We start from the raw sequence: 20889 nt of genomic DNA, 5'->3' as shown, positions 1-20889 counted from the left end.
TCCAAAAGTTAAACCCACAGTAGACTCGCTCACCTGCGACTACATTGCATAAAAAAGATGTGGCATTTAAGAAATGCGATCCCCCCCGGCAAGTAATTAATGACAGTGGCCACCTTCCACAAAATATATAGTCAGAATGAATAGAAATAATCCACGAAGTCAAGGAAACTGCAGTAAAACAGAAGAATAAAAGTGATGGGACAAGTAAACAGGTCATCACACCATGAATGGTCAGTGTGTGTACGTTCTTACGTGTCCAAAAAGCAGACATTTATACTTCCCTTACTTCATTTGTTTGTTGTATTATTACATGTCCAGAAATCAGACATTTATCTTTCCCTTACTTCATTTGTATATTGGATTAAAATGAAAGTGTGGCGGTCAGTGTTTCAATGTACAAACCCGTCCGCCTTGAAAGTTCCCGTGAGACCTTTGTGGACAAGCGCAGATGACCACGGAACACTTTATCAGGTAGTGTAAAGACATTTCACCGATCAACGCTGTTGCTGCAGTGAAGAGGTGAAGGGTCGGAAAGGCCACTTATTCAAGAGGCAGTCTATCTCCAGGCATCTTGTGGCATGAAAAAAGCTTTTTGTTGCCAAAAGGAGGCGTGTGAAATGATCAGCATGTTGCTCTTGACACCGTGAACCGCTCACTTGTGAAGAAGTTTATATAATCTGCTCTTAAGCCCTCCCCCAGCTCCTCTACCTAGTAACAAGGGCCGCTCTTTTTAGCCATCTCATGATTGGTTTGTATTTTTATATCAAATTGCTGCACACGAACAGTGCTAACAGCCTCTTGAAGGTGCTAACTCACAGTTTCAAACAAGAAACAGCAAGTGAACGTGCTTTAAGAACCTACTTATTTCTTCCATGTTTGCTTATGCAAGGCCTACTGGGTCATTTCTGTTCCTTGAGAACAACGTGAAGGGTCTTTTCCTATGTTGCCCTTCCTCGTCTATCCCTGGCTCTTATTATTTCCTCCTCGGCTCCAATGGACCTTGGGCTGGATATCCTGAGAGAGCTGCATGGCGTTTCACTGAGCAGGAAAACTGAAAATGCGTTTGAGTTATCACACCTCCGCAGACCCTTCTCACTGTGCCTGTGCTTCATTTTCCTATTTTTCTCCCTTTTCCGCCTCCACATTTTTTCATCTTGCACATTGTTATTGGAGCGCTGGGATGATTAACACCCTTGCATGTTAACATGAGGCACTGCTCCAAGGGCCTGATCTACTAAGATCCCACATAACGAGCGCTAAATTCTGTGAGCAAAGTAAGGAATTGCACATACTATCAGTAGGCGTGTTGCGGGTGATCTACTATCATTGCTTGCGCAATTATAAAAAGGTGCAAAAGTGAACTGCCCTGTTTACATGAGGATTTTGCATGTGGCCGTAAAGGAAAAATGAGGTTTGAAGCCATGGATCGGGAGGTCTTTGTGGAGGACGCAAATGAACAAACGATTGTTCTGTCAGACTGTGCGCCCTCATTGAGTTGTGTTACGTACCGCTACTCCACATGCAAGGAAACCTTTTCTAAATGTGCATCCTTTTTGAAGGAATTTTTGACTAAATGATGCTACATTAGTGGATTTCATCATTTAATATGCATGTTTTACACTACAACATGTCATGTGAATATACGTGTTTTACACGACAACCTCTTAAATGATGAAATTTACCATTTATTAGGTTATGATAGTCATGTGAGCTTGTGGAAAATGAACTTACAGTACATTGCATAGTGGGGGTGTCACAAGACAAGACAATGCACGAAATTGGGTCCACTAGGATGAGACGAGAGTTTAACATTAATTTTAAAAGTACAATGGAAAAAGTATGACTGGACAAACTTTTTAATTGAACTAAGTCGTAAAACAGTGCAGGTGCGTTTTGAAGTGTTTATTGTTCCACAAATTGACACTAAAAGACATTGTCAAAATTTTTTGAGACCAAATAAACCATTAATGTTATGATGATATATAATATATAGAGAGAGAATAGTATCATAATAATGCAATATTTCCTTTAGTATATCATCTTTCACTTTGCCGTTTGTGACATGTATTTTCTCACAGGCAATTCGTCTGTCAAAAGTTTGCAGCATTTCTTGAAATGCTGCAATAGGAGTGTCAGCATTAATACGTAGTTCCAGATTGTAGTTGAACAATGGCAGCTCATTGTTTTTGTGTTATCTACTTATTTTTGTCTATTTACATCAGGCAGTCCAGCTCTTCATTGACATTTATAATAAAAAACAACTTATATTTAAAAAAAGTTAGACATATATTTAATGACAAAGCATTTTGTATTTATTAGTTATTACTATCTGTCTAGTTACATTATGCCTTTTTGCTCTGTTTTTCCACATTTGCTGAGTGTTTTATTTCTGCAATGAGCCACGTTTCGCAAATGGCCCCTGAGCCACACTTTGGACACTCATGCAAGTTTTGCAAGGAAAGGGAGGTGCTGCCAGGTGGCCGATGGAGGAGTGTGTCAAACCTCTACCCGCTTGGCTCTGTCACTGGTCAGGCGCTGGGTTGCATTGTGAATGGGTTTATGCAGCTTTCATACCTACTTTGCACGGCGTTACAGAGGTTGAGCTCCACTCCCACTCGCCTGCGAGGCAAATACTTCACCTTTATTGATTGCTTGTATTAGATTACCAAATAAATGCATGATGCAAGAAACACTTCCTGTCTTTCACTTTTGATGCGCTCTCCTGCTTGCTAAATATAGCGACCATGTTGCTAACTTGTCAACTCAGATCTCTTCTACGTCTGAGGTGTGTTATGACGAGAACTCTCATCATGTTTTAATATCACCTCTAATACATATAGTTATCTACTTACACATTACTCAGATAGCTGCATATCCAGCTATCCACACTATTACGCTAAGGAACGCGACAGGGGTGCATAGCTCGTGATTACACCAACACTAACTGGTGCACTGGAATGATCCAGATGCAAGAATATGCAGTGTTGCAAGGAGTTCTAGAGTCTATGTGGCATTTTTTGTGACAGCTCAAAAATGGCATTGCTGGCTAGACGATATGTCTCTACTATTTTTATTTCTGACAGTCCAAATATGTTGTTATGTACACGGAAGATTTGCTCTCTCCATAGTCCGTCATTGCACTTATGCCTCCTCTCGCCACAATGACACGATGCCATTTGGGCGTAACTGGACAGGTTGCACCATAAACGTTAGTTTGCACCTGCCATTCAAATGTGCCAAATATAGATACAGTTTGCAAACATATTTCAAGTTTGATAAATCGCACTGCGTTTGCAAAATGATTACATTTGCATAGCCACCTCCAATATTGTGTACGTTCTGATAATCTGCGTATATTCTGCATATGCATGAAGGCAAACACGCAAAATGTATTGCGAGGGCTATTTTTGCTCATTTGATAGGACACAATACTCAGTGCACCCTATTAGTATATCAGGTATGCACCCGCTATCAAGTTTGCACGTGTTTTTATACTCAAAATTCTTTAGTAGATCAGGCTCACAGTTGCTAACCACCAAATGGCGACCTGGTGGTTCACATATAGAAGCCGTGTTGTTTGGAAAAACGATATCCTTTAAGCCAGTCTTCTGTTTGTCATTATAATCTCAGGCTTGTTGATGTGTCCTCAGATGACGAGTTGCTGATCGAGCGCAGCGTCCACAAAGGAATGATCAATCCTGGCGAGGAGCGGCAGACGTTGGAGTTTAAAAGCTTGAGCACCAGGTTGGAGTACAGCATCCGCGTGCGCTGCGACGAGCACTACTATGGGAGCAAGTGCAACAAAGTGTGTCGCCCCCGTGACGACTACTTTGGACACTACGTGTGCGACCAGTTTGGGAACCAAGGCTGCATGGAAGGCTGGACCGGCCCCGACTGCAAGACTGGTGAGGGGAGGATGCATTTTTCTTGTGGACTTAGTGTAAACATATCGTGTTGTCTTTCCTATTTATTGTCACAAGGAAATACAGTGTGGAAAATAAGTATTTGTTGACTTTGTAAGTTTACCCTTAAAAAGATATGAGCAGTCCATCATTTTTATGGTAGTTTTATTTTAACAGAGAGAGAGAATGTAAAAAAAAAAAAACATTAAATAAAGGTTATAAATTAATTTGCGTTTGATTGAGGGAAATAAGTATTTGATCTCATTACAAAAGCTGCTTTAGCAGCTCGTGCACAAAGCCTTGTTAGCAAGCACAGAGTAGAAAAGCGGAATGTTTGACAGTAGGGATGCTGTTGTTGGGCTCATATTCACCATTTCCCTGCCTCCAAACACCCATTTGATGCCAAAAAGCTTTATTTGACTCTCATATGACATCACATTCTCCCAAACCTTGTGTGATTCATTCAGGATTCTTACTAATGCTTTTTTTGCTGACTGTGCTCCCAACTCCCTTGACCTCACAAACCAGCTCCTCCCATGTCATTTTCAGTTGCTCCCTCACCTTTCTCACGATCTTCTTTTTTACCCCACCAGGTGAAATCCTGCATGGAGCTCATGATTGACTGTTATCTTGTATACAATATATTTCCATTTGTGAATTAGGGCACCAATAGTGCTCACTACTTCTTGCTGATGGTCTTGTAGTCAATTCCGGTCTTATGCAGTTCTACAATCTTGTCCCTGAGGTCAGCTCTTTGGTCGTACCCATGGTGATGGAGAGGTTTGAATAGAAGAGAGTGTTTGTGTGACAGGTGTCTTTTATCCACATAATGAGCTGAGATTAGGAGCACTTTCTTAAAGGGACAGGGCTAATTTGTGTGTTTCATGGACACATAACCGGTCTGTGGGGGTCAGAATGCTTGCTGGTTGATTGGGGATTCAATACTTATTTTAGTCAATCAAATACAAATTAGTTTATCACCTTTATTTTCATAACCTTAGTTATTTCTTTCTTTTTCATTCTGTCTCTCTCTGTTAAAATAAGCCACCATAAAAACGATGTACTATTCATACCTTTGGTGGATGGATGGATGTTCATATCTTTGTAAGGTTTTAAACTCAGCAGGGGATGAAATACTTATTGCCCTCACTGTACTTCATCATTCACGGGACAGTATCATGCAAGTCTACTTAAAACATGTAAAATATACATTAATTTGAAAATAATATATACAATTACAGAAATTTCTTGTTTTCCTGGGGTGACGACAGTGTGAACACACGAAACACAACAACACAATGATGTCACAGCTGGACACTCACAGTGTCTTTCTTCTTTCTTTTCCTAAAAGCCATCTGCAAGCCGGGATGCAGCCTCGTGCACGCCACGTGTGACGTCCCCGGCGAGTGCACGTGAGTTCACGTTGTTTTGTCTTTGTCCACATGTCAGCGTGTGAAAATGTGAGCTTGTTTGCATGGTACGCTTAATGAGGATAACAGGGGGGACACTACACCGTTGGGATCGGGAAGTGCAGGGGGGCAGGTTGTTGATAGCATACCAAGCAGCATACCTCCAGTCAACCCCCCACCCCCCCACCCTCCCCCCCAAGCCCCCGCCTCGACCCCATCTGGTTCTCAGCTTCACTCTCATCTAGAAGCCATTGTTTCTACTTCCTGTTCTAAAGACGGCTTGCCCTCACCCACATACACCCCACCCCATCCATCGTCTGAAGCCCACATTACGTCTTCCTATCCACGTCGACGTTGTTATGACTGGCACTCGCCCGCTAGGAAGTGTGGATTCCACCCTGTGAGAGGCAGACGACAAGAATGCGGCGAGGAGCCACGTAAACACATCGTGTCACGTTCCAGGCCAGGAAGCACATCCGTGAAGCAGAGTGGTTTAAAAAGTACAAGTAAAGCCAATACATTCTCTGGAGAGCTTTTACTGAAGAAGAACTTTTCATTTGATTTACGAATTTAATAAAGCGCCACAAAAAACGTATTATAGCCTAAAGTTGCCTAAAGCTTGATGCTACTTGCAGCATCGACATGCGAGGAGAAGATGTGTTATGAATTGTGATTCTGTATGTACATCCTGGGTTTCAATGTTTCGTGGTTAGAAACGCGCTCTTGGTGTTTTAATTATTAATTTACAGACTGTACACAAGAAAATCCACTTATATACAGCCCCAAATACTACACACCCCTCCATAGTCAATCAGCTACTGTGTTTGTTTCACCCTCTACCTCTATCAACAGCTCACTTGTTTATTTATGTGCATGTGTAGTAGGTTTATCAAAAAAAGTGTAACACAGCTTCCATGTGTTGAAAAATTTGTGTTTGGAACCTTGCAACGTAATTCAAATTTTCTCTAGTTTTTAGATTTGTAGTTTCAATAACACATCCCTTATCCAGTGGGTCAGCCTCCCTCCACCTCAGGAGAATCAAACAACACGCCAGTAATATGACTAAATTATCCTGCACCCTCCTGCTGATATCTGTAAACCGTAAAACTGTAAACTCTAAAACTCCAAATATAGAGATCAAAGGACGCACACCTGTAAACTAATTAAAAACTTAATTTTGGTCCGTAAACACAAGACTCGCTGGAGAACTAGTGACAGCATGTGCCGGCGGAAGGCCGGCAGAAGTATACGCTCCACACAAAAATGCAGTGTGTGGCTCGTGCTGGGTGGAAGAATAACATCACTCCAAGGCAGCAGTGCACCAAAGAAAAGGAAAGCCATCACCATGGAAGTGAAAATTAACATCCTAAAAAGTAGGGGTGTAACGATTTGTTTTAATAACGATTTGATTCGTATCGTGATTCATGGTTGCCGATACGATTCAAGAACGATTTTGGTTCATTTAGAACAATACGATCCAAAACGATTCGGTAACTTTAAGTCGATGCAGTAACATTTTAGCCAAAAAGATTCAAGATTCAAGAGTTTTATTGTCATATGCACAGTAAAACAGGTAGTTCTGCTATGCAATTAAATTCTTGTTCTGTTCATTCTCCCAAAAAAGAAAGAAAACACAAGAAAATGAATAAGAATAAAAGAAACATTAAAACAAACAAACAAACAAACAAACACAATACACAACAAGCACAAATAAATAAATAAATACATACATACATACATACATACATACATACATACATACATACATACATAAATAAAGTCAGCCATTGTGACTTTGAAATAAATACCTAGATACCGGAGAGGTGAAATTTCTTAGATTCATGTTTTTTTTGTAAGGGAATCAGGTATAAATGATTAATAATGCTGACATACCTAAAAATAAATGAGAAATGACTACAAAAAATGAGTTCGAAAATCAATACATAACCAGGATGAACAGAGGTTGGTATAGCTTGCCACGATTAATTATTTACTTTAAAAAGTGCAATCCAAACCTGCAATCTGCACCTAAAATTGTGGGACACTATGCAATTTCCTCAACAAATGAATGTGGTATCTTCAGTTAGGTGTTGAAACTTTCTCACCTATATGGGCCGATGGCAGCAGGGGCTTTTTTTGTGTTGATAATCCTACTGATCAGAGCAGCCATTTGAAAGAACAGTGCAGCAATTAGCAAGTAATGTGGCCTCCTTGTACCTTTTGCCGCTGAGAGTGTCGGGATGGGTCCTCCATCTTGATAACGCGCTTATCAGAGACACTGCACAAGATACCGTGTTGTTGTGGGTTTGATAATAAGTTTTGATAATGATGAGACCAAACCGGGAGAGCAAATAGATATTTTGCATGTGAAGTGATGGCAGTGATGCCGTGCAGTAGTGTAAGGAAGCTAAACATGAATTGCTGTCACTCGTCTTTCCAGCCTCTTGCAGTCTGTCAGTTTCAGTAAATAAATCCATATTTTTTTACCAGACAGATTCTATGAATCTTAGAATAATAGTTTGGGGGGGGGCCATGCCAGGACTAGATAAGCAGCAATTGCCGGCCACTGGTCTTGTATTTTGCAATGTGCTGTGAGCTCTCAGTGTCACTTACCGACACTTACCGAAAACATGGCTGTTTTTTTGTGTGTTATATTAAAGTAATCACAACACAATATCAGTGAACGTCATCACTGTGTTATTGTTGTGAATTTGTCCCTTTCTTAGCTTTGCTGTGTTTATTTGTCTGGCTCCCGGAACGTGTTGTGGCTGTGACGTCACAGCCTAGATGGCAGCAGACCAGAAAACTTATTGTTATTCAAACTTTTTTGGTGTCATAAGCCCTTTAAATAAATCCTGGTTATCATGGGTTAAGCAGCAGGAGAAAAAATGTGATGGTTCTAATTGGAAAAGTCGGCAGGATGGAAGCATAGAGAGAGAAATAGAGAAAGAGAGGGAGGGAGAGGAACATTCTGGAATGTGCCTCAACATGTGATTTGCTCTTCGGCACCTAAAAGAAGCATGCATGAGACTGGCAGCCCTCGACTTGATTTCATTAGTTCTACCTTCACTGGGCTGCATTGACTGATTGATATGTTTGCCATGGCAATACCATGCAAACATACTATAGCGTATGTACCACAGCGCAATGGAAGTCCTGTCATAGATTTGGTTAATGAAATGAAAGGCATGGATGTTATTAAGGAGAAGCTGCTGGAATTGTGCTGCATAGATAACGACGGAGAGAAGGAATGAAGCATTAAAGTGTTAAAGACTGTCACCAGAAACAGGAAGAAGGAAAATATTCAAAAATGTGTTTGGTATTTAGTTTCATACACACACCCCCTCATGTGACAGCAAACAAGTAGCTAGGCAACAGCGCGCTAAGTCCATCTATATACACACACACACACACACACACGCACACAGTGAGTGTTTCCAGTCGTCCTCAGGGTGTGGTCAGTCTGAGGGGCACAAGCCAGGCGGGGGTTGTGGCCAGGCGGGATATTTTCAGCCTCGGCAACCCCTTTCCCGCGCTGGGACAGTCGCGGCAGCAGGGGCTTGTGGGTAATGCCACCCTTTGCCTTGCGGGCGGCCCCAGCATTTTCCACGCTCACCCACGCCGCAGCCAGAGTGACTGTCCACATTTGCCACAGCGCCGTACAACAGCATGTTGTCGTAAACAATGCACACATACTGTACAAGACAAGCGGCTGGAAATAGCTGCGGTACTGCGTGACGATGAAGGCGCCTCCGTTTACAAACACAACATGTCGGACATCTTTTTCTATATGCTCTGAATATCTACTCTTCCTTTCTCCATCAAATTGCAATTCACTTTCACTGTCCCTCACTCTTACGAAGCTCTTCAGTCCGTTTCTGTCTTTACATTGTTCGGTAGTTCTGTTACAAATTCACTGTTGCTCCCCTGTGACAAAGATTAAGTGGGGAACAAACATCTCAAGCTTCACACGGAGATGCAATTTTCATCTTTATTATTCAGATTACAGATAAACTAACTCAGCGGTAAGATGCCTATATCTATAACAAAAGCTATCCATTCACTTGTAGCGACTAGTTATGTAGAAAAAACCTGAATTGGTTGATGGCTTTGCGTCGCAAAATGTGTGTTTTCTACACTTTCTTTTGTTAAACTATTACTTCATGGTTAATTGGAAAATGTTCCCATTGCTGAAACCTTTTTATTATGTTGCCTTGACTTCGGCTGCATTGTCCTTTGCATAATCACTTTCAATTCTTGTATGTCTGTAATGTTTGATAGCAAATGCTAACTGGACGTAATGCATTTTGATATTTTGACTGACATATTGCCAGTACTCAGGTTATGTACACAACGATTGACGAATTATGTGTAATTATCTTTATTGTCATATTGAATTGAATAGTGAATTAGTGAATGATATCAACTACTTGTGAATGTGATATACTAATCATTACTATTTACTGTACTAGTTTTGAAGTTTTTATGTAAAACATATATGTTTTAAACTAAGAGATAGATCATGTTGACTTGTAACTTGCATGCTGAAATAGTGTGTGCACCCTGATATACATGTACAACATACATAAATACTCGTATTTACAAATATACTCAATATATGTATTACCTCCATAACAGGAGGTAAATCTTTGATCATTTGGCTCTTGTTCATTTTAAAAGTAGCTTGCAGGCTGACAAAACGTTAGCACCCCTGTTCTACATACTGGTGTACAGGAGGTCCTTCGTCTACGTAAGTTTTTTGTTCCAATATAAGTTGAGTTTCTTATTAGGAAGAGAACGTCTCAATAATGAAAGCACTATACTGCTTAGTTACCACTGTCCATTTCATAGAAGCAGATCCTTTCACATGTTCAAAGATACCATCTTTATCCTTCATGATGGCCGCGGCGTTCGAGCGGCTTGGACCGGACAAGCAACCAGGATTATACTCCTATATCGAGGCATTAGCGTGATAGTGGCTGGCTCTTCCCCCTGCAAGACTTGTTCAGAGTGCATACTGTTCACCTTCTCCTCTGATTTCACATCAACATTCGCAATGAAAGTGACTGGTATAACACTGATTAGTTCCAGCTGCAATGACTCTCCCCTTCTCTCTTTAATTGCCATTTTTTACGTGCGACGGGAAGCCAACAAACAAAAATACTTGTGTTGTGGTTGTTCAGAGTTGACATCAAGTCATGCACTCAACTCTGACGAAGAGCTATAAAAGCATGGATGTCCATTGCGGCCCATGGCTCGTATTTTATTGGCCCATGACATATTGTAGAAAGAAAATTAAACCAAAAAAGTGGCAAAAATTGGAAAAATAGAATGAAAGGCCTAATGTAATGACAAAAAGCGGACATTTTTGAATATTAATAACAATAACAACACAAAGCTTTGTCTTTAAATATTTATCATGCATGTTTTTCAGCTTTTTGCAAAATTAAAAAAATACATAAAAATGTGAAAGTGGAAGAGGCGGAGTACTCATAAAATGTTTTCAAGTTTGGCAGGTCTGCTGTATTAACCATTACAGAAACATTTAGAAATACTGTATTTAGTTAATTGTTTTTTTTCCGGCAGCTGTGGCTTAAACCTTACATTGGGTGGTGGTTTAATACATTTCTTAATGTTTTATTTTGGAAGGGACAGTGCATGTTAATGGACGACATATGCTATGCTGTGCTAATAATTCAGGATTTTTTCATGAATCAGTGCGGCGCTAAATGTCATGGTGACTGATGTGTGACTTTCTGCTTAGAATATACTGCGGGCCAATGAAAAATGAGCTGTGGGCTGCGAGTGGCCCCCGGGCAGCACTTTGGACACTTTGATCTCGGCTGAGACAAGTCTCGGTCTACATGGTATGAAACTGGTCCAAAGCTGACCTAGCGACTGTCCTCAGCAGCAGTACATCACCACTGGAAGGAGACGGGCTTGGTCTGTGTCCATTTTGAAGTGTTTAGAGGCTGGGGGCAACTGACCGCTGTCTAAAATTAGCCCAGCGTAGAAATGACAGGACAGGTGGGGCGAGGTTAGCGCTGGCCTAGGAATAACAGCGTGCAGCCATAAACCAACAGATTAGCTAACCCTCCCCTCGGAGACGACCCACCGCCGGCCAGCGCACGCAACTGCACAAACATCTTCACATGCGCGATTGATTCCCTACGTAAATGTCATTTAGCGCACACCATCAGATTCCATGCTGCTCTTGGAAGATAACCTTCCTGTGTGTGTTGCAGGTGTAACTACGGCTGGCGAGGCCCATTCTGTGACGAATGTTTGCCATATCCGGGATGTGTGCATGGCACCTGCACCAAGCCCTGGCAGTGCACGTGTGAGAAGAACTGGGGAGGCCTGCTGTGTGACAAAGGTCAGATGCTTATCTCCAAAATCAAACTAGCATGTCAGACTTTGGCACCTTCATAGATATTCACCTCTTAGGGGTTTTCACATACAGGACTCGTATAAGCCAACAACTTTACAGCGCCGTCGCATACTGTCCGTGTTTAAAATGGATGAACACAAGCGCTTCCTGCCGCTTCTTCTTCGTTGGTGTTTGCCAGCTTCTTCGTTGGTGTTAGGCAGCCATTTTTGCCGCTAGGTGGGCTGCTCATTCACCGAACGTAGGGATTGAAATTTTAAAAAGTGAACGATTCCGGGAGAATCTGAATGTTAGTCTCGGTTCCCATTGATGCTCGATGTGTCAGCGATCGCTGCATAAGACTTCAAAACTTGATATTAGCTTCCACTTCACTCTCCACGTCACTACTTCCTGAAGCTCCACTCTAAGCATCATGGGAAATGCAGTTTTTAGACATAAATTAACCACATTGATGTATAAGGCGCAGGGCTCAAAGCGTGAGAAAAAAGTCGCAGCTTATAAACCAGAAATTACGCTACATCATTTCTCATGGGAATAATAGATTTGGTTCACATCCATTACGGTTAGAGTCAGCCCTTCTGGAACTAATTAAAGACGCTATCCAAGGTTCCACTATACCTATTGTTTTGTTTACGCTACTTTATATTTAAGCTACGTTAGCGGTTAGCATCTGTCTTAGCTTAGCTATTCCTCGTCCTCCTCCAGTGATAATGATAAATGGAGTTTAGTTGTCGCCATCAAGGTAAAGATTAGTAACTTTGAAGAGCGGCTTCGTACGTGGAAGGACATTAGCCGCGTTAGCTATGGCGCTACGTTACATTGACGATGCCTTGCAGCCTGTTTGCGGGACACGGCTAGGTTATGTCATCAACATGAATTTTCACGCTTGGGTTATAGAATAAATCTCTATCGTAGGCCAAATTTCTGTCTATCATATATGGTTTATGTCGCGTGTTGGTGTGTAGCTTAGATATCACCCAAGACAAATACAAACTTTTGAACATGATTCGGGTCATCTTTGTAATAGGAGCATGTGTCAAATCATTATCAAACAAAGGCTTTTTGTGTGTAGTTTTGATTTGAGCCAAAGGATTGAGAATGTACAAACTATTGGTGAATATCCAATCTTTTTCAAACAGACAGCTCATACACAATTGGCATTCTTTGATGGAGCTATGGTTTGCCAAATTGACGAAAGTGGATTAAGATCCAGTCTTTATTGGTGTATGGTCATCCAAAATTGGATGGCAGTGTTCCCAGTGGGATGAACCAGTGTATGTTTACTGTCCAGATCTAAACTACTGCGGGACCAATCGGCCGTGTAAGAACGGGGGCACGTGCATGAACACAGAACCAGATGAGTACAACTGTGCCTGTCCAGATGGCTACTCAGGCAAGAACTGCGAGATCGGTGAGTCTTTGAATCCCAGATTGTTTCGAGAACACCTTGTTCTGTCATTCCCGCTGACTGGGACTTTGTGCTGGTCCAGCTGAGCACGCTTGTGTTTCCAACCCCTGTGCCAACGGGGGGACTTGCCATGAGGTCCAGTCTGGATTTGAGTGTCTCTGTCCCAATGGCTGGTCTGGACCCACCTGTGCTAAAGGTGGGTGACCTGAAATAGGAGGTTCTAGGTTGGAACCCTGACAACCAAAGGAAACATGTCCTGACCTTAGTAGCAAGTAAGAGGACCACTTGTCTTCCAGACACTGATGAATGTGCATCCAGTCCCTGTGCTCATGGCGGGACGTGCATCGACCAGGAGAACGCCTTTGAGTGTCTCTGCACCCCCCAGTGGACGGGACAGACTTGCCAAATAGGTACAACATATGAACACATGACATCAGTTCATCTAGAGAATGTTGCATGTCCCATGATACATTGCTATGTGTTATGTAGTTTTACTGCTCCACACCGCTAATTTCATAGGTGTGCTTGCGTGTGTGTTTGTGTGTGTGTGTGTGGATGTTGGTTTGCACGCGTGCACGGAGTGTGTAACTCGAGCTGAGCGACTTGAGTAAAGCCAGAAATAACCTCCCGCCTGGCAACTGCTAGCCTTGAGAGCTGTCCTCCACACCTCCATAGTTAGCGTCATTTAGGGAGGGTGTGGGGGTGTGGGCGTGTACAGTATATGTGAGGAGGCCCCGCCCCTTCATACTCAGCCAGCACAACACTTTACAACCTGAAACATATCCTTTTTTATTTACCGTACAGGAGATGTGGGGGCTTATAATTTGTGGTCTGGGGTGGTGGCTTGGGTTGGTGGTTCTGGTTTCAACAGAGCAACAGGTGCCGCATCCTCGGGGGAGCCTTATTAATGCACGCTCAGGGCTTATAGCGAGTGAGGCGGCGTGGCGACTGCAGCGACGGCTGCCTCTGAAATTGACGGCTTGGAATGTCGCAGGTTGGCCTCCAGGGAATGCAAAAGAGACATTAACCCCCCACCCTCCCAATGGGGGACGGAGGGGGGGACAACGTACCGCTCTTGGGAAGACTCAAAGTCTTCCACACGTCAGCTGCTTGATGTAAATATTCTGAAAAGACACTTTATCAACATTGTTGGTATCAAAGAAGAGCAAAGGCTTAATAACACATGAACTGCCAGGTCGCATTTCCAAGCAAACTCAATGTCCTCCAGAAAGAACAAATCAAAGGCTTTCACTGCGTTTAAACCAGCTGTGTCCAAATTGCAGCCTGAGAGCCATTTTCAGCACACAGATCGTTTTTTATTGTAAAAATAAAATGAATTGATTGGTAATGGGATATATTCTTGGCTGTTTCGCTAATTTGCCTTGTCAGCTTTCATACAAAGCTAAGATGTGTATATTTTGTTCAAATACTGTAGCCTAGCATGTGAGAATATGATGATGATGTATTTTTTATTCATCTGTACAAATCACTGTATGTGTTGCGGGCACCAGCATTCTGCCGACAATCACCTGATTATGAAAATACGTAGATGAGCTGAGATAATATCTGCAACAACTTCAAAAGAAGTTAAGTTTACTCACGGCTCCCCTGCCACCTGACTGCGCTGCCCCAATGGGGCCCACCCCGCTATTTGAGAAGCACGGACATTTATTGACCTACATTGGATTGCTTTCAGCATCCTTAATGTACTTTGTTTCTTAATAAATAAATAAAAAGAAATCCTTTGATTTTTCTGTATGCCACCCTCGCTGGAAAAGGTTTGGCCCCGCCTGCCGCTAAAGTGTGATGTTGTGCGTCAGGAGGCATGGTGTCGGGCTTCTTTGCCGTCTCACGTTGTCCTTGTGTCTCTTTTGTTTGGACTCATTTTGCAGACGTTAACGAGTGCGCGGCCAAGCCTTGCCTCAATGCTTACTCTTGCAAAAACTTGATTGGTGGATATCACTGTGCCTGTTTTCCTGGATGGGCGGGCCACAAGTGTGACATCAGTTAGTATCCAATCAGCAAAGCGTGACGACACACAACCTTTCCTTACTTCTGCTTGTAGCGCTCCTAGAGGCTCGCTAGCATTGCCCCGCTGGCATCTCGTCCTGGACATTAAGATACGATCATTTTATTGCTGTGTCTCAAATGGAATACTACAGTCAGTACACTTGAATAAGTATACTATGTGGCACTGCTCTGATGTGCAGCCAGGGGAGGCAACACCTGTCATGATGAAAAAAAAAAAAAAAATCAATCATAACATAAAGCACATATTAATATTTCGCAGAACTGTATTCCAAAAGTATTTTCTGTATGAATCCAATGGTTTTTAACATTTTCTTTAGTAAAAAAAACCCTGAATTTGGTCACTTCCTGATCCTGATGCTGCCTCGAGTGTGCTTGCCTACCATCACCTACACACTGAGTTGGATCATGGCGCCTTCCAGTTTGTGTTTGTCAGCATGTCACCAATAATATAATATTTATTATACGCCATGACTTTCTCCAGCCTGTGGAATGTCTTTAATGCAAGTGTGACGTCATTATTCTTGCCCCAATACAATACAATAGAACAATACAATACATAGCAATGTCATACGGGAGAACTTGCAGTACTGCTGCATCCTAAAGGGCTCAGGTGTGCGTGAGCTGGAAGGTGCGTGTCACTGCCGTTCGTCCACAGAGAAACACCAGCGTCTAGATTTAGCAACAAGTGAAATGCATGAAAGACATTTTTATGCTCTACTGAATGAATGAATGAATTTGACTGCAAAGATGGAGGATTATATACCAAAGCTCACAAGGAGGTCATCAGACTTTTGCAATAAAGTACGAGAACTTTTCCTGGAGAAGCAAAGGCTGCATGTACGTCATATGCAGATAAAAGGTACGGATACAAATGGTTTTGAGTTTATTAAAAATAAATGAAGGAAATGGGACACCTCCTTGCAATGTTGCATTTTCTTGCATGTGGATCATTGCACTACTGTGGTTTGCCGGTGTAATAACGAGCCATGCGCCTCTGTTGTGTCCCTTAATGTAATAGTGTGGTTTTTAGTGTAGACTTTGCCTGGCTGTTCAGCTATTTAAGTAATTGGTAAGTAGATAATGCTATATAAGTTTTTCACACATGTATAAATATGTTTTTCCATATGTTCATATGACAATCATAACCTAAAAAATCGTAAAATGATAGTGTAAAACACTTATATATACACATTGTAGTGTAAAACATTTATATTAACTGACAAAATACACTCATGTAGCATTATTATGATGATGTGATGTCTGCTGGAGTTCTGGAGTTTATTTGCAACTCCATGGCTTCAACCCTCATTTTTTGTTCATGGCCACTCTGCTCTCTCAACTCTCCACGGTGACAGCCGCTCCCATCTGCAAAATATGCATTTAAATAGGGCGGTGCGCATCAGTTTTGCACCTGTTGTTTTTGTGCAAACAGTCACAGTAGATCACCTGCAACACAGCCACTATAGTACGTGCATTTGTTACTTTGCTCACACAATTTGTCGCTCGTTATTTGGGATCTTAGTAGATCAGGTGTCAGTACGGAAGTGCACCAATTGAGACACAGCATTTTACTGTTTTCGTACTAAAACAATAATCACTTTTTGTTAGGTCTTCCTCAACATGTGTTCTTGTATCAGTCGTGATGCTAGTGGAACAAAAGTGGGTCTTTAGCATGTCCTCCATTCACCCTTGAGCGTCTAATGGCTCCAACCTCTTCAGACTAAGTATTTTCCTGACACATTTCAACTAAAACGCTGCAGTTTCTTTTTGCACTTTTAGTCATTTTGCACGCCCTCGTGAACTGTCTGAATTGGACTGGTTTTGTTCGCATGCTTCACCGCGTTGTTCCTTCTTTCTACAGCATGCTCCCTCGCCAAATAATTCATCATGCTGTAAAAAAACCCTTGACATGTCTGTTGTTTGTGTCCAGACGTGAACAGCTGCCATGGACAGTGTCAGAATGGAGGCAGCTGCAAGGTGAGGTTTAGCTTGTGGTGATTTTAAGGACCTAAAAAGTCATTTACAACATGAAATGTACATTTCATATACAGTAGATCCACACTTTCCGTAGGGGTTGCTGTCCAGTGAAAAGCGAAAAACAGTAATTGATACACATAAAAATACATGGCTTGCTCCTCTCCCTCCAAACCATGCTGCTAGCTTGACATTGACATTCGGATCAACATTTGCAATAAAAATAGCTGTTGTAATTATTACAGCTCCAGAACCCTCCCTGTCTCTCTTCAATTGCCATTGTTGACTTTAAACGTAGGTGTGAAATGTATAAATACCACCATGTAGCCTTCTACATAAGCCTGTTGTAATTCCACTAACAACTTCCCATCATATATTATGTTGGGTTCACCTCGCTGCAAGTTTTGAGGCTGGAACAAACGTTTACGTCTCAAAGCACACAATTATGGTATTTTCAAGGACCGCCAAACATAGTGTGAAATCTCTGCTTAACGAAGAAACATTAGCATGAAGCATCAAGACACGTATGTCTATGCTGTACATTTTACCTGTATTATCACGTATTTGTTCATTATTCAAATTAGATGTGTTTGCGGAAAAAAACAACCTATTTTCAGAGAAAAAAATTAAAATAATAATTTTTTTGACCAAAAATCTGCAAATTTGCAGAGCCGTGAATGCTTAATGGTGAATGTGCGGGGATCTACTGTATTTGTATGACTCGTTCTCTCATTCATTCATGCTTGAAAGCATACTTTAACATGAGTGACACCGCTGCTAAAAGGTGATGTGATGATGTGGGAAGGAAGCAGTAACTCCTTGCGTCCGTGTCAGGAGGCGACCAGGGGCTACCAGTGTGTCTGCCAGCCCGGCTTTGTGGGTCGACACTGCGAGCTCCAGAGAAACCGCTGTGCCAGCGCTCCGTGCAGGAACGGCGGCCGCTGCCACAACCTGCTGGACGGATTCACGTGTGAATGTCTGCCGGGGTTCTCCGGGAGAAGCTGTGAGGTGAGGAAAAGTAGTCTTTTTCTTATTCCAGTGTTCAGCAGCATTTGTCAAGTTGTTGTTTTGTCCTAAACAGCTGCAGAAGGATCCATGCAGTCCAAACCCATGTCACAACAACATCCAGTGTCATACGCTGATTGGGGACTTCTACTGCAGATGTCCTGAGGACTACGAGGGAAAGACCTGCTCACAGCTGAAGGACCACTGCAAGACCAACCACTGCCAAGGTAGCAGAGCTTTCAAACGTCTACTTCCTGTTTGTCACGTGACTTTTATCGATGAACGACTATAACTCTGCACGCCCCTCAGTGATTGACAGTTGCACGGTTGCCGTGGCCACCAACGACAGCCAGAAGGGTGTATGGCACATTTCGTCCAGCGTGTGCGGACCTCATGGACGCTGCATCAGCCTCCCTGCCGGGAACTTCAGCTGCTCCTGCCAGCCTGGATTCACTGGAACCTACTGCCACCAGAGTCAGTCCTTGTTATTGTTCCGCCGTGTGTGTCCGCACGCTGCTCCAGCACACAGCAAATCAATGCAGCGCACAAAATAAAATCCAACATGAACAGCGAAGAAGCAAAACACATAACAGTTTATTCTGTAACTCCGTGAGTGACAGGCGGCAAGAAGCGGTAACAACATAAAACACAATGACGAACACGGTCCAGCCAATGATAACATCCATTTTTGCAGGTTAGCGTATAGATACCGGTGCAGCGGAGTTAAAAGAGCTAAATGCTGCTTGCTAACCCGTGTTATGGCGAAGCCAATGGACAGCACCACATACACACACCAAGCCAAAGCGGTTCCTTTAAGGTGAACTGGAAGAGGTGAATCTGGGTGACATTTTTTGTCTTTTTTGAATGAGAAAGGGCTGCTCTGAAAAACATGCTGCAAAGCTAAATAGCAATTGTGGATTTATTGTCATGTGTAGCTTGCATGTAGTACTAGCGTGCTTTTATTTTGATGGCTGGACTTAACCGCATACAGGAGGTTTTACGGCGAGTATGCCCGAGTGTTGCTGAAGGGACTATTTTTTTTTTAGAAAAAAGAAAAAAATGGAAAATGAAATGATAAACGAGGGGTTTCCTAAGCGATCCAGAGGATGAATTGGATGAGATAGTTCTACGGCTCGTTTTGTCTGAGGTTGACCATAAAGAAAGGTACATTGTGAAATACGCCTTGCCGTCCTTTTGAACCCCACTCATATACAAAATACCACAGAATGGAAGTTGGACTATCTCAAGTTTTCAGCTTTTGGACAAGTATGATACTAGCGTGTGCACGTCTGTGGCGCCACAGAGGTCCAAGGAATGCTATGTCGTTGGTGTGTGTCCTCAGACACTTGAAAAATTAGCGGGAACATCGGTTGTAATTCACCATTAAAAAGGAGAGAAGAAGAAGAAGGCAAACGTTGACCTTAATCAAAGTAACGGATTTAGGACAGCACTTCACTCACTCAGAAACTAAGTACACATGTACACAGTATACTTATTGAAGTGTACTGACAGAAGTACTGTCCTCCAGACGTCAACGACTGTGAGTCATCTCCTTGTCAAAATGGAGGAACCTGCATCGACGGGATCAACTCCTTCCACTGCTTCTGCCCGGCCGGCTGGGAGGGGAATCTGTGCCATATTGGTAAGTGTGTGTGTGTGTGTGTGTGTGTGGGGAAACTCTTGGCTAAAAATGGAGCTTTCCTTCCCTTTGGGTGAGGATGAACAAAGAATGTGAATTGTGTCCCAGATGTGAACGAGTGCAGCAGGAAGCCGTGTGAGAATGGAGGTGTGTGTGTGGACCTCCTCAATGACTTCTACTGCGACTGTGTGGACGACTGGAAAGGAAAAACCTGCAGCTCACGTGAGTTCTGCTACTTTAGTTACCTTTTGGATATGCGCATCTTCGCTAGCATGCTACACATCTGTTTGAGCCTTGTATCCAAAAAGATCTTCAAGCTCTTTGTGGTATATAATAAACAGTACGTGATATACACTGTATACAAGTATAGTACACACAGTATGTAATATACACTATAAGATACTTTGCTGTTGAGAAACAGAAAGTAGTGTTAAGGTCTCCACGCTGCCCCCTCCAGGTGAGAGTCAGTGCGACTCCAGCACCTGCCGCAATGGAGGAACATGTTACGACCACGGAGACTCCTTCCTGTGTCGCTGCCCATCCGGCTGGGACGGCAACACCTGCAGCAGAGGTCAGATGCTGATCATGACATCATCACTTTGACACCTCACTGCTTATTAGCTGCCGTTTAACATTTAGCATCTTTTATCAAACACGTTTTATCACACTTTAACATATTTTAGCATGTCTTATCATCTTTTAACATGTTGTATTATAGTACGACAAACATCATTTATAATCTTTTAACAAACATGTTTTATTATCTTATAATAGGGATGTCACGATACACGCAGCTCACAAGATGAGACGACACACGATACCGGGATCACGAGACGAGACAATAATTTAACATTACTTTTAATAAAATTACAATGACAAAATATAGGACGAGACAAACAGACTTGTTTTAATTTAACTGAGTCACAAAACAATGCTGGTACATTTTGAAATGTTTTATAACTGTGCACATAAGCATGATACTTTTAAACTGTTCAACTTCTTTGGTTTTGAAACAAAACCTAAACATGATAGAAGATGAAATAATGCTACTACTAATCTTTTATGTTGATGTGTAGTTATGGCAAGACACATGTAATATAGATTGTAGACTGCAGTTTTTTGTTTACGCTAGC

The 20889-nt window shown here is 42.3% G+C and overlaps 1 protein-coding gene across 2 annotated transcripts in view; it reads left to right on the top strand.

The window, feature by feature from the left end:
• LOC129192757 (protein jagged-2-like) overlaps positions 1 to 20889 on the top strand; it is a 49813-nt gene that overhangs the window by 19553 nt on the left and 9371 nt on the right. The window contains exons 4-17 of one of the 2 annotated variants that reach the window (XM_054797068.1): positions 3651 to 3905; positions 5254 to 5314; positions 11557 to 11687; positions 12991 to 13110; positions 13190 to 13303; positions 13404 to 13517; positions 15000 to 15113; positions 17069 to 17115; positions 17947 to 18120; positions 18194 to 18344; positions 18427 to 18591; positions 19646 to 19759; positions 19865 to 19978; positions 20214 to 20327. In XM_054797068.1, coding sequence (XP_054653043.1) covers positions 3651 to 3905; positions 5254 to 5314; positions 11557 to 11687; positions 12991 to 13110; positions 13190 to 13303; positions 13404 to 13517; positions 15000 to 15113; positions 17069 to 17115; positions 17947 to 18120; positions 18194 to 18344; positions 18427 to 18591; positions 19646 to 19759; positions 19865 to 19978; positions 20214 to 20327 — 1788 coding nt within the window. The remainder of the gene's footprint in view (positions 1 to 3650; positions 3906 to 5253; positions 5315 to 11556; positions 11688 to 12990; positions 13111 to 13189; positions 13304 to 13403; positions 13518 to 14999; positions 15114 to 17068; positions 17116 to 17946; positions 18121 to 18193; positions 18345 to 18426; positions 18592 to 19645; positions 19760 to 19864; positions 19979 to 20213; positions 20328 to 20889) is intronic. The other variant, XM_054797069.1, reaches the window with a different exon arrangement.

This window comes from Dunckerocampus dactyliophorus, chromosome 13 (assembly GCF_027744805.1).
Source record: "Dunckerocampus dactyliophorus isolate RoL2022-P2 chromosome 13, RoL_Ddac_1.1, whole genome shotgun sequence".
NCBI classification, from domain to species: Eukaryota; Metazoa; Chordata; class Actinopteri; order Syngnathiformes; family Syngnathidae; genus Dunckerocampus; species Dunckerocampus dactyliophorus.
Note: the sequence above shows the minus strand (reverse complement) of the source record. Positions and strands in the feature narration are given on the sequence as shown.